This window comes from Acinonyx jubatus, chromosome D4 (genome assembly GCF_027475565.1).
Source record: "Acinonyx jubatus isolate Ajub_Pintada_27869175 chromosome D4, VMU_Ajub_asm_v1.0, whole genome shotgun sequence".
Taxonomy (NCBI): domain Eukaryota; kingdom Metazoa; phylum Chordata; class Mammalia; order Carnivora; family Felidae; genus Acinonyx; species Acinonyx jubatus.
The window spans coordinates 79042622-79056925 of NC_069391.1; the positions used below are offsets into that span (position 1 = coordinate 79042622).

General features: G+C 35.8%; 1 protein-coding gene across 3 annotated transcripts in view; it reads left to right on the plus strand.

Moving 5' to 3' along the window:
- ABHD17B (abhydrolase domain containing 17B, depalmitoylase) overlaps positions 1-13776 on the plus strand; it is a 51407-nt gene extending 37631 nt beyond the window's left edge. For all 3 annotated transcript variants that reach the window (XM_027041040.2, XM_027041038.2, XM_027041039.2), the window contains 3 exons: positions 5163-5632; positions 9470-9649; positions 12236-13776. In XM_027041040.2, coding sequence (XP_026896841.1) covers positions 5166-5632; positions 9470-9649; positions 12236-12455 — 867 coding nt within the window. In that variant the 5' untranslated portion in view covers positions 5163-5165 and the 3' untranslated portion in view covers positions 12456-13776. The remainder of the gene's footprint in view (positions 1-5162; positions 5633-9469; positions 9650-12235) is intronic.
- The last annotated feature ends 528 nt before the right edge of the window (positions 13777-14304 follow it).

Sequence of the window (14304 nt, forward strand, 5' to 3'; positions counted from 1 at the left end):
CAAACTGTTTTCCAAATTAATTTCTTCCCACTAACAGTGTATAAAGGTTCTAATTTCTCCATATCCTTGTCAACTTTGGTCTTGTCTGTATTATAGCCATCCTAGTGGATATGACGTGGTATCATGGCTTTCATTTGCATTTCCCTAATGACTAATGATGTTGAGCATCTTTTCATGTTAGCTATTTGTATCTCGTTGGAGAAATGTCTAGTCAGATCTTTTGTTCATTTTTTAATTGGGTTTTTTTTTTCTTTTATGTTACTCAAGAACTTAATGCATTTCATCAAACTTACTGTGTTTATTGACACAGTATTTTTTAATTTAGAAATTATGTATGTCTTTTCATTTAGTATGTGAGTTTTTTGCTTATCTCTTTCTCTTCATCAGTCTTGTGTGGGTACTCTTTTTACAAAGCAGTGGTTATGAGTTCAGGCTCCAGAATCATTCTGCCACATATCAATTCTGTCACTTTCTAGCTGTGACCTTTGGTAGGTTACCTAACTACTCTGTGCCTTGGTTTCCTGAAATGGAAAATGGGTGAATTGATAGTCTCTACGTCAGAAGGTCGTGAAAGGGTTAAATGAGTTAATAAATGAAAACTGTTTAGAATAGTGCCTGATATAACTGCTCAGTTAATGCGAGTTGCTATTGATAGTGGAAGGTTTTTCTAGAGTCAGCTTTTGGTTCTGTTAATATCTATTGTTTTTTATTCTCTATTTTGTTGATATCTGTTCTTTAATTCTTATTTCTTTGTGTTTACACTCCTTGAGTTTAACACATGGACAAATATTCAAAGTTGGACATTTGTAATGAATAACTATAACTACTTCAGATGTATCCTACAACCTGTAATTTTATGGTGGTATATCTGACTTCTTAATAGTCATAGGTATGTTCTTCCATGTCTGAAGTTTATTAACATTTATACCATTCTGAACAAGTCAGGTGACAAGTACCTCAGCACATTTTTCACTTTTAAATCCCTAACTCTTTCCAATTCTCTCTATATTGGTATTCCCCAAAGTTATGACTCTGGATTATTTAGGGGTATACTTTGCTGCTTTTTTTCCTCCATTGCTTGCTTTAAACACAGACACACACACATATTATATTAACTGTTCTTTATCATATCTGAGATACTTCATAGAATTCCCTTGGATTTATTTTGTTCTTGCTGGAGTTTCTCAAAGAGGGTCTCAGTTTGGTAAGCCTTCTGAGTTTTAGTATGCTTATAGCTAAATTTATTTTATTGTTTTATTAAAATGGTATTTTATCTCTATGTAAAATTCTAGGTTCAAAGTTTTGTGCGTTTTTATTCTTTCTTTCTTTAAATCTATCTCTCCAGTGTCTTCTGGTTTCTACTGTCAGTTTTGCAAAGTCAGATGTTCATCTGATTCTTGTTCCTTTGTAGGCAATCTGTTCTTTTCTGGAAGCTTTCATATTTTGTTTCTGGCAATCTTAATATTTACTATAATTTGTCTATGAAAATTTCCTTAAATACCTGTTTGGCACTCTGAGCTATTTCAGTCTGGATTTTTTCTTTAATTCTGAGAAATTCTTAGATTCTTATCTTTGTTTTCTCCTCTTTTTCTTCCCTCTGACACCCCCAAAGTATTGATACTCGTATTTCTACTTTTGTCCTTCTTAAAGTTTCTTTCATATTTTCTGTCTCTTCATCCCTTTCATCTTAAAAAATTCCATTTGGGAATTCCTCAGTTGGATTGTCCATCTCACTAACATGTTCGTAAGTTATTGATTCTTGTATCCAATCCACCAGGTTCTTTATTTTAGATACTGATTTCTTTATATCCGGGATTCCAGTTGGATTTTTCTTTAGGACACTTTTGCATTTCATCTTTAAGTACTGTCTCTCTTTCTGTCTCTCTCTCTCCTTTTGAGAGAGAGAGCATATGCCAGGAGGAGGGGCAGAGGGAGAGGGAGAGAGAGAATCTTAAGCAGGCTACCCACCCAACTTGGAGCCCAATGCAGGGCTCAGTCTCAGGACTGTGAGATCATGACCTGAGCTGAAATCAAGAGACACAGACACATAACTGACTGAGCTGCCCAGGTGCCCCAAGTATTCTTTTTTTTTTTTTTTTTTAAACAGGTTTATTTTAATTTATTTTAAATTTTAAAAATATTTATAAGTAGTCTCTGTACCCAACCTGGGACTTGAACTTAAAACTGTAAGATCAAGAGTTGCATGCTCCATTGACTGAGCCAGCCAGGTACCCTATTTTAAATCTTTGTTGTGTCTGGTCTAAAAGTTCTGCTCTAAATTACTTAATTTGTTGTTTGTCTTTTATGGCTGTTGTGTACTCTCAGATGTTTATCATTATTCACTGCTTTGTCTCCTCAAGATTTTGTTGCCAAGAAATAACTGGCAAATGATACATTTTTTACTCAGGTGATTTTTACATAAAACACAGTGGACTTAAAATTATCTAAATTTAGCAAGATATTTCAATGATTTTTAAAATTCCTATCAAGAGGGGCACCTGGGTGGCTCAGTTGGTTAAGCGTCCTTGACTCTTGATTTCGGCTCAGGTCATGATCACAGTTTGTGAGTTTGAGCACCGTGTGGGGCTCTGTGCTGGCAGACCAGAGCCTACTTGGGATTCTCTCTCTCCTCTCTCTGCCCCTCCACGCTTGTGCTCTCACTCTCTCTCTTGAAAATAAGTTAAGAAAAAGTAATTTTGAAATAAATCTGGGGATGAACACCAAAGGAGAGAAGCAGGAGAAAAGGTGCAGTGCCAGGGTCTAATCTAATGAAAGGACAACCTGACCTTCTTAATGGTGGTGGCAGAAACTATTCCTTCCTCCACTGCCCTAAACCAGATAACTGGTATCCACCAAATAACTTGCAAATTACCACTTTTCTAATAACAGGACTGAGAGAGCAACATAGACTTCCTTAAAAAAATGTATAAATAAAACAAATAACCTTAATATAATCAGAACTAAACAAATTACTGAGGAAAAACATTTTATTCTTGATAAAAATTAAAAAAAATTTTTTTAATGTTTTTATTTATTTTTGAGACAGAGAGAGACAGAGCATGAGCAGGGGAGGGGAAGACAGAGAGGGAGACACAGAATCTGAAGCAGGCTTGAACTGTGAGATCATGACCTGAGCTGAGGTTGGACACCTCACCGACTCCAGGGTGCCCCCAACCTCATCTATTTGTTTTTTTCCCTAGGTTGTCTCCTCTCGAACTGACCCTTTGAGCTTTCTTTCTTGCCATCCTCTTCACCAGGTCCTGTATCCTCATGACCAGGTTAATTCATAGCCAAATTCTATAGTAGACATAACTAGTTTATTACACGTTCTTTGCCTGCCAAGCCTTGGGCATGCCCTCAAAATGCTTTTGAGTACAATATTTCAGGGAGCCAATTAGAGCTACCACTAAAGATGATACCTCATTGTCATTTCTGTTCTATCAGACTATTTTCCCTTCAGGCTTTATTTGTTTTGAAGGTTGAAAAGGAAATAAAGGTAGAATAGCAAGTAAAAGTGTTTTCTAATATCCAACGGACACTCTTCTGCCCTTCTCTTACTCCTCTTTTAGAGAGCTTTTTTTATCTCCTATCCTTGTTTCTCTATCGGTGCTGTTTCTTATTCTCTCTACCTAATCAGTTTACACTGGGAAATTAACACATGTATATTGAGCATATGGGTTAGATTTTGGGAAATCAGTATATTCGTATTGAGCATATAAACTAGATTTTGAATTTTGATTGAGTAGATATAAAGGTCATTTCTTTCTTTCTGAATAGTCTCACTACTTCAGTCAGTCTCTTGAGGTAATTTCTTCTCTTATGTAATTACATTTGGCATAATGGTATGGTAGACGTTTTTTTCTGTCCTTATATTAGATTTTTTTTTGTAAAAAATTACGTGTCACCAAATCTCTGGAAGGTGTTTTGAATGCCTTCTTCCTGGAACTAAGCAATGGTCACCTGTTGCTAAAAAGGATAGGAATTTGAGAAAGGACAAGATAGAAATGCTGGCAGGGAAACAAGTATTAATTACTCTAGTTTTGTTCCTGGCTTAATATCAACTAGAAACTTTAAAAATATTAATATTTTAAAAAGACAGGAGAAAGTGGACCATCCTTAAGTGTGCCACCTATATCCGTACTAAAAAAACTATAAGCATTGTATTTGTTCTTCACAATCACTCTGTTCAGTGAAGGTATTAGCTTCGTCTACTTATGAAGACAGTGAAGGTTGTAAAATAAATAATTTACCCAAGGGCAAACAGCTAGTAAGTGGTAGAGTTGGGATTCCACCCCAGCTCTCTCTGACTTCAAATCTTATACTCCTTCCAATCTAACCATAGAAGAGGAGAAAATTTTAGCAGATTTTACCTTTTTTCCATAATGGACTTTATATTGTAGCCTTTTAAATTTGGGCAGTAATTACATATAGACATATTTCAAAGTCTTATACATGATTTGCGCCACTGGCACCATGACTAAAACGATAGGCTTCTGAGACAAATAGTTTTCTGAGCCTCTGAGGCAGTGTAGCCCAGGGATGAAAGACAGTGGTTGAGTCTGGTGCAAATCCGGGCTGCATGAATCTTGTATAGGTTTCTTAGATCAACATACAGAGTTGTTTTGAGAATTAAAACACATAGAATTAAAACACATAGAATATGTAGCACCATGCCTGACAAATTGTAAGCACTAAAAAGGAATAATATATGCAATATTGTTATATCTTCACTCTATCATGTTAAATATCTAGCTTCTCCCTGAGATTCTGAGAATTTTCACTAAGTTAACCCAGAAATTGTGCGCTACTCTAATGATATATCACACCTCCTATGTTGTTATCGGTGGAGAAGTAACAAATATCACCTCTACTCTTCATATTTTCATGTTTTGGTTAAATATTATAATATATAATAACTACTATTTGAAACATCCTATACTGTTTGAGTGTCTCCTGGTCAGGAAAATTTGCCTCACCACAGGATTTAAATTATTTCTAGAAAGATGCCAAAAAATGTGTTTGGGCAGAGGATTCTTGAAATAATAGTAGACACTGAACACCAGTAGAATTTACTGGTGTCTCTGTTTTAACCTTCTATTGTATGAAAATGCAGAATCCATATTTAGTAATTAAAACATTTACTGTCTCCTTTTCTTTTTCAGAAGATGAATAATCTTTCATTCAGTGAGTTATGTTGCCTCTTCTGCTGTCCACCTTGCCCTGGGAAAATTGCTTCAAAATTAGCATTTTTGCCACCTGATCCAACATATACACTGATGTGTGATGAAAGTGGAAGCCGCTGGACTTTACACCTATCAGAACGAGCAGACTGGCAGTACTCTTCTAGGGAAAAAGATGCTATTGAGTGTTTCATGACTAGAACCAGTAAAGGCAACAGAATTGCCTGCATGTTTGTGCGCTGTTCACCCAATGCCAAGTACACTTTACTCTTCTCACATGGAAATGCTGTTGATCTTGGTCAGATGAGCAGCTTTTACATAGGACTGGGATCACGGATTAATTGTAATATATTCTCCTATGATTATTCTGGATATGGCGCAAGTTCTGGGAAACCAACGGAGAAGAACCTCTATGCAGATATAGAAGCTGCTTGGCTTGCTCTTAGGACAAGGTAAATGGTGATTGGGAGTATTTTCCACAGTTATTATGATGTTTAATTGAAATTGCTTTATATAAAAAAAGAATAAAAGTAGTTTTTATAACAACATGTTTTGAAGTAGTAAATAGAGATTATATGTACCAAAATATACCTGTGGAGAGTTAAGCTCTTAGAATGTAATTAAAAATTTTTACAAACAGCGTAAAGTTTTTACACAGATCTAATTTGTGTCTGTTAGTGCACATGGGTGATTTTCTTTAAAATTTAAGCCAATGACAAGTTTTGGTTTTATAAACTTACTAGAGTGTGATATAAAAATCTTTATTCAGAGTAACTTGGGTGGCTCAGTCAGTTGAGCATCTGACTCTGGATTTCAACTGAAGTCACAATCCCAGGGTTGTGGGTCAAGCCTCACATCAGGCTATGTGCTGAATGTAGAGCCTGCTTAAGATTCTCTCTCTCCCTCTGCCCTTCTTCCCTGCTTGCACTTTCTCTCTCTAAAATAAAGAAAAAATGTTGATTTGAATTAACAGTGATTAGCTAATCATTTACTTAAGAGTGTAAGAGACTGGATTGTTTTGGTGAATTGTAAGCCTGAGTCCTGAGTTTGCGTTATTTTCTATAACAATCTCTTAGACAATGTGACTTACAGATATCTTATTGGAACTATTTTTAAAGTATTCATTCTGTAAAAGTGAGATTTTTTACTTTGCATTCTGGACTAATAAAATTTGGAGAGATGATCTTAAGCTAAAAAAAAAAAGGTAATGTTATGATAAATCATCTAAGCAGATTCTCTCATCATGTCAGTTATTCCTTGGTTATAACAATACATTTTTGGGAACTAGAAATTGCTTTAATCTTTCCTAATCACCAAGATACTTAGAAATTTTTCATGAAATACATTGCAGTTTTGTAGACTTCAGGTGTTTTTTTTTTAATCAAATGGTTCCCGTACAATAAATAAAGATACCTTAGCCCAAGTTATTCTTCATATTATCTCCTGAAAAGCTGCCTGACTTCCAAAGTATTTTAGACTAAAGCTAAAGGACTTAAAGAAAATTTACCATTTCTAATTTAATGTTTAAATATTAATGGTTTCGATTAGAACCTCAATTTTGTTAGCAGGCATAACCTTTGTTAGAAAATACCTTTAGAAACATTTATTCCTTGGGACACCTGGGGGTCTCAGTGGGTTAAGCATCCAACTCTTGGTTTTGGCTCAGGTCATGATCTCATGGTTTGTGAGTTCAAGCCCCATATCAGGCTCTGTCCTGATAGCACAGAGCTTGTTTGAGGATTCTCTCTCTCCCTCTTTCTCTGCCCCTCCGTTACTCGCTCATGCTCGCTCGCTCTTGCAAAATATTTCATTTTTTTTAAAAAAAGAAACATTTACTCTAAGATATAATAAAACTATAGTCTCTGAGGTCCATATAAAGGGGATTCTTAAATCATTTGCAATTATATGAAAACATACCTGATAAGTAGGAAAAAGTTGATAAGTAGTATAAGAAATAAATAGTTGGGGAGGGGGCAGGGAATGATAAAAATTTATAAACTTAAAAACTGCCTTAAATGACCAAAGTCAAAATTGTCTCAGTCCTACAAACCAAAATAAATGAGTGCGCACTTTCCAGACCCAGCCAATTGAATGGAGTATAATACCTGTCAGGAAAGTATGATAGTAGATACTTTTAATAACAGATTTATTGAGATATAACCCTTTTAAAGTACAACTTCAGTGGATTAGTACAATTTTTAAGGATGCTAAGTTAAAGCAGATAGCCTTTATTGTTAGTGCTTCTCAAAAACATGAAAAGATAACTTATTCAACCAAAACACACTAGAATCCAATAGAGTGTTCTCTGCCTATGTTAAAAAAAAAAAATCCACTCTTGTAAGTGGTTAACTTTTATTTTTCATCTTGTCTGATACCAATTTGAAGAAATATTTATGAAATTATTTCTAGTCTTGATTAATTAGTCTTTTTAAACATACTTAATGAGTGAAGCGCCTGGGTGGTTCAGTTGGCAGAGCATCCGGCTTCAGCTCAGGTCATGGTCTCACAGCTTGTGGGTTTGAGCCCCCGCGTCGGGCTCTGTACTAACGGCTAAGCCTAGAGCCTGCTTCAGATTGTGTATCTTCCTCTCTGCCCCTCCCCCGCTCACTCTCCATCTCAGAAATGAGTAAATGTTAAAAAACAATTTTAAACATACTTAATGATCATGCATACTTGATGAATGAGGAACAAGAGCAGAATAGATACATTTCTAAATAGTCCAATAGTCTTTGAATTCATTATCTGCGTGCTATAATGGAAAAGGCGCTGGACTGGGAGTCAGGGTACCTGGGTTCTAATTATAGATCTGCCTCTGACTTACTCTGACTTTGAACATCTGCTCAGGAAGCAGCTGAACTAGATTAAATGGTCTCTGAAGTCCTTTCTAACTTGTACTGTTCTGAAATTCTGTTATTGCTTTGAATTCTCTGCTAAACTGGCAGCTGCTTCTACTCTGGAGCCTTGCCATTGCTAGCATTAGCCTAAAACCCATAGTTGCCACCAACAGTGCTGCGATTCAGCTAACGGCAGCCTTACAGCCTCAAGAGTTAATGCTGTGCTGCAAATGTTCATTTTCATAAAATTTCTTTACTGTTTGAAGTATGTGCAGCTAGGTCTTTTTAAAGAAAAGGGTTTTCTGAGTTTATTTACATTTGGAGTCAGTCTGGAGTAGATATGTCCAACCTCTGGGACATATCCAAATGCTTACATAGGACTGATTGGAAAAAATTATGGATGGTCATTGTTACCTGGATGGTTCAGAGTCTTGCGCCCCTGGAAAGGGCCAGAGGAAGCACATAGGGTTTGTCTTGCTATTTTTTTGTGTTCAGATACTTAAAAAGCTCCATTACCTTTTCAGAAGACCAGAGGCTGTTGTGCAAGTGGCCCTTCCCATCCAGAAGTGACTTCTTTCAGATTTCTAGAGTGGAAGGGCATGTTTGATCTCACTCTAACCCATAATTCTGTATTTATTAGCTCCTGTAGCACCTCCTTTCTGCTTGGAGTACTTTACAGTTGGGACAATTATACTATAGGTAGTAAACAGTGCTTGAAGCATAGTATATACCTGATATTGATCAGTGAGTTGATACATTTAAGTCTGCAGCATTTTTAAAGGGGGTAAGGCAGTTCTCTTGAGGTTTTAGCATGAAGTCTATTCATAATTAACTGAATCGTAAGGCATTTGGAATTCCCATTCATCTGTTTATCTTTCCAATCATTAGTCCATTTCTATGAGCAAATAAAGGCAAATTTCAGGAAAAATAGTAATTTGCTTTTGGCTAAAATGATACATATTTTTTATTCATAACATACAGTAACTGTATGTTAAGATTTTCATCACTGTGACTGGCTTCAGAAAATAAAATGAGCCACTTTTAATATCTAGACAAAGAACTTTTTGTTACTTTGAATGGAAGATAGATGGTAAATGTCTATGAGGTGTCAACTCATTAAAATATCAATGATACAATATGTTCAGCATTTAGTAAAAAATACGCCACATTGAATTGCATAAATGATATAATGAATTCCTTTAAGTTTAAAATTTTAAAAGACCTCAGCCATTATTTTTCTAAAAGATGAAACAGATGAAAAATGCTAAGAATACAGATATTATTATAGCATTAAATATAATGATGGCTAAGAAAATGTATATTTTAAATATAAATTTGTTGACATGGTCTCATTCTGAGTCATTCTATTATAAGATTAAGGCCCTAGAAAATGATTGAATATTTCATACCAGTCCAACTCTCCACTTTTTTTTTTTTAACTCCTGAACTTTGTAGATATGGCATTCGCCCTGAAAATGTGATTATATATGGCCAAAGTATAGGGACAGTACCATCTGTGGATCTTGCTGCTCGGTATGAGAGTGCTGCTGTTATTCTTCATTCTCCTTTGACCTCGGGAATGCGAGTCGCTTTTCCTGATACCAAGAAGACCTACTGTTTTGATGCATTCCCAAAGTAAGTATCGATATTCCAAATTAATTCAAAGAAATCTTGTGGGAATTTTTTTCATCACTTAAGGAATCCATAATATGATTCATTCAGCCATGAGCTTCTATTTTACACATATTATAGAAATTGTGAAAAACTAGTTTTTGAAGAGGATGGTGGCAGGAGACCAGTCAGGAGTTTGAGCAGTTAGTTGTAATCCGAGTGAAAAGTGCTAAGGGCCTCACACCCCAGAGAGTGGCACCAATAGTATTAGAGATAAGGGATGAATTTGAGAAATAAAATTGACAGAACTGCATGTCACAGTGAATGTAGGATGCAAAACAAGAGAACTTGAATTTGATTCCTAAGGTTCTGACTTGAGCTGCCAGTGGATAATGATACAATTCAGTGAGACATGATACTGGAAGAGTGGAAGTGTAGAGGAGAAATGAGACACGTGTGCATAAAAATTAGTGAATGATGTCTAATTAAGGATAGCTGATTTACAAAAGAAGTGAATTGCAAACAAGTTGAGTCTTAAGAATAAAGTATTGCCATCCTAGAGGCACCTGGGTGGCTCTGTCAGTTAAGCATCCAGTTGGCTCGGGTCATGATCTCACCGTGAGTTCGAGTCCCACATTGGGCTCTGCATTGACAGCACGGATCCTGCTTCAGATCCTCTTGTCTCCCTCTCTCTCTGCCCCTCCCCAGCTTGCTGTCTGTCTTTCTCTCACTCTCTCAAAAATAAAATAAAAACATGAGAAAAAAAAAAGTATTGGGGCACCTGGGTGGCTCAGTCGCTTAAGCATCTGACTACAACTCAGGTCATGATCTCACAGTTTGTGAGTCGAGCCCCGCGTCGGGCTCTGTGCTGCCAGCTCGGAGCCTGGAGCCTGCTTCGGATTCTGTGTCAGCCTCTCACTCTGCCCCTCCCCTGCTCGCGTTCTGTCTTTCTCAAAAATAAACACTAAAACAATTTTTTTAAAAACGTGTTGCTACTGCATAGTCTGCAAACACACAGTATTATACAAATTTGAAAGAACTACTTCTGCTTCTCAAGACAAGATAAATGGAAATTCCTCCAGCTCCTCTTCATAATTGGGAAAAAATGGATGGCCCTTTTTTCTCAGAGGGCAAAGGCAAGAAGTGAGAAGCTGGCAAATTTCAGTCTCGCTTCTTTTCCCCAACTGGCAGCTATACAAAGAATTTTTTTGTGAATGATAGATGGGCCCAAGGCCAGAGTCCTCACTTGCTTCTTCATAAAAACAACGAAGGTCATTTCAAAAGCAAATTTTTTCATCATTAGCCAGTAAGGGGTCATTTTTGTAGGGAAGCTAATGATGGGAGCATAAGATCTTATCACCAGAGCAAGCTGTGAGAGGGTTTTGTTTTTACATTAATTCAGGGTTTTTGTTTTAGAGAATAGTGTATTGGAAGGTATGTGCATTATATTGCTTCTGTCTAACTGAACAGTAGGAATGGTAGGGAGTATTTGGGGTAATGCTGTTGCCAACTTACATTCTCTGTCCAGCTCCCTCTTGAATTTCTGCTACACCAACAAAGAAAGCAGCACTTAACTGCAAACTGTCTGAAAAAGGTCATAATTTTGTTAAGTTTTAAAATTTGTTTGTAAGAGTTCTTTGTGTAGCTTATGTCTCAGTGTTGCCTTTTTAAAATTGCTTTGATCTCTGATATTTAAAATGTTCTCTGATATCTGATAATTCTTAGTTGTCTGTTCATGTGTAAGAGAGGAACTAAAGAGCGGACCTGAAGCAGGTGACAAAGGCTTGTTGACTGAGCTTAACTATACAGGGATCTGTTCATATCAGTTAGTTGGGGATCCCACCCCATGTCACTATTTTCTGTATCTTTCCTCTTAATGTGGATGTCGTCTTCAACAAAGATTCTAAAAGTCCCCTCTGGGTACACCTCAGTGGCTCAAGTCGGTGAAGCGTCCGACTCTTAATTTCGGCTGAGGTCAGCCTCTGAGCTAAACAAACTTTGAACAGATTCTGTAGACTCCCATCATCTGCTTTCATCCCCATATCAATTCCTGACCTTCGGGTGTATGCGGTGGTATAAATTGGGTTGTGTCTTCACTTTATCTTCTGTCCTCTTAAAATTGGTTTTCTCTTATACTTTTAATTTGTTACCCAGCTCCAAAATTATGTATTTTTTTATATTCTCCCTATTTCAGGGAGTTGATGCCACAAGACAAAAAAACATTTTGTTGTCATTTTAGTAGATTAAGAGGCAGAAAAAAATAACGAGTGCAGAGAGGTATAAAGTTAGCATATGTTTGAATGGTCCTTAGTTTCCTCTTCTTCCAAACTAAGTTTTCTTTGTGCTTAATATTGTAGAAAGGTACAGGAGGCTAACAGTAACTATTGAATGATTCCCCTGAAACAGAAGTGCCTAAAGTTAGCTTCCTCAGATAATCTTAAGAAAAGGAGTATGTAAAGTGACTTTTAAATCTTATTTGAAATCCAAGAGGCATCTGTTTCTTCTGGTTTGATTCAAAGACTATTCTGGTATTCAGTATGGCACAAGAGAATTTGTTTTACGTTTCTTTTCATAGATAATTCGTTGACTTCCTTCTGCCTTCTCTTACAGCATTGACAAAATCTCTAAGATAACCTCCCCAGTATTAATAATTCATGGGACTGAAGATGAAGTCATTGACTTTTCACATGGCCTCGCATTGTTCGAGCGTTGCCAAAGACCTGTGGAGCCTCTGTGGGTTGAAGGGGCAGGTCACAATGATGTGGAACTTTATGGACAGTACCTCGAAAGGTTGAAACAGTTTGTGTCACAGGAACTGGTAAATTTGTAAAATATTCTGTAAATTTGCATACTGGGTTTTCTTTCCTTGCTGAACTGCACTCTTTGGTAAATAACATAAAACCTGAAGGTTTTGTTTGCAAATCATGTCAGTTGCCTTCATAATTGTACAGGTAATGATTTGTTAACAGACTTAATGAAGGTTTTAATTACCAGAACTAGAAACTGGAAATAACAGTATCATGCAGTCAAGCTGTGTAATTTATATTTTTTCTGTGAATTTTTTTTTAAACATCAAAATGAGTACTGTATGAAATTTTAATTCTATAAAATCAAATGCGTAAAAGTATTGCCAAATGCTTTTGCATATCAGAAACAGATTTATAAATATTTTTAAAACATCTCAATGTACTAAATCTTATCCAGGTATACAAATGTAATATTCTTTCAATAAAAAGCTGTGTATCTAAAACAATTCAAGTACTCATAATAGAATAAACTGTATGAAAATGTGCAAGTTCACTAGAGATGACCTAAGCCCTGTTGTACAGGGATAAAGGTTTAAACACTTATTTTATTGTAAAGTACATTGAATTTTCTGTATTCTCTGGTTATCATACATTAAAAAACAAATGATGTAAGTCTTAATTTTTATGCCATCTATTAATTTACCAACTAGTTACCTTGTAAATGAGAAGTCATGATAGCACTGAATTTTAACTAGTTCTGATTTATAGGTTTGGTACTATGAGGCAACTACTTAAAATTCTCATTTTTGTTTTTTAAAAGGCATTTAGAGCTTCAAGAATGATTTTGTATGCAATGTTGTTTTAAATTTTGACTAATCTCATAGAATTGCTGTACTCTCCATTATAAGAAAACCTGAGAGTCCGTTCGTTAGATGTTCTTCAAGACCACAAACAGGCTGGCTATTTGGTCATTTTTCACTTTGGCTATTTTTAATAGGACCTGTTGTTTTAGATTACTATCTGAGAATTTCATGGATTCACTCCTGATACAGGAGATAAGAGAACATTTAATTCATAACTTTTATATTAACCAATGTAGTAAAAAACAAAGCTCACACACAAAAACTAAGTTGCCTTTCCTTGAATGAATCCTGCCTGAATAAAACAATGAAAGAAAAATAAAAATAAAATTAATGGTATGTAGTCTAATTTGTAAATGAATGAATATTGAAATAATACACACTGTGGATATATTTTAAGGCCTTATGTAGTTTTAATTGTTCTGCTTGTTCTGTGGTTATGTCTAAGACTATAGTATATGATTCTCTTCAAAGTATATCAAGTATTGTGAATGCTTTGGTTCAGATGTGTCAAATTAACAGTAAAACAACAAATATAATACCACCCAGCTGTGCCTGTTTGCCTTCTTCCATGTTTCCCATCCCTTACCATCAAGTCGGGAAAAAATTACCATTCATCTTAATAGAGCATAGTTCTGTAGTTTTATAAATTTTATCATCACTTCTTTTTTTGGAGAGAATTTTTTGCTTCTCAAGATTGTTATGGAGCCCGTACAATTCCTATTTTTGTACAACATAGACACCAGAGTGTAGCTAAGTGTTTTCTTTGATTACCTGTTAAATTTAAAATATTGACCATACCAATTCAGTATTCATTCATTCATTCAACAACTGTGTATTCAGTCATGTAGAACCCTGTGCCAGATAAAGATGGAAGTCAACCATGTCCTCATAGACTTCATGGTGTATGTAACCAAGGACACAGACACCTTATTGCACAAGTATTGCTATTTGGATAAGGGCTGAAGGATATTTGTAGCTTATATATAATAGGTAAAAGGTACTCTTGGGAGGGGAACATGGTGGGAAGGGCAAGGAAGAATTTGACAAAGAAGTGATCTTTGATCTGAGC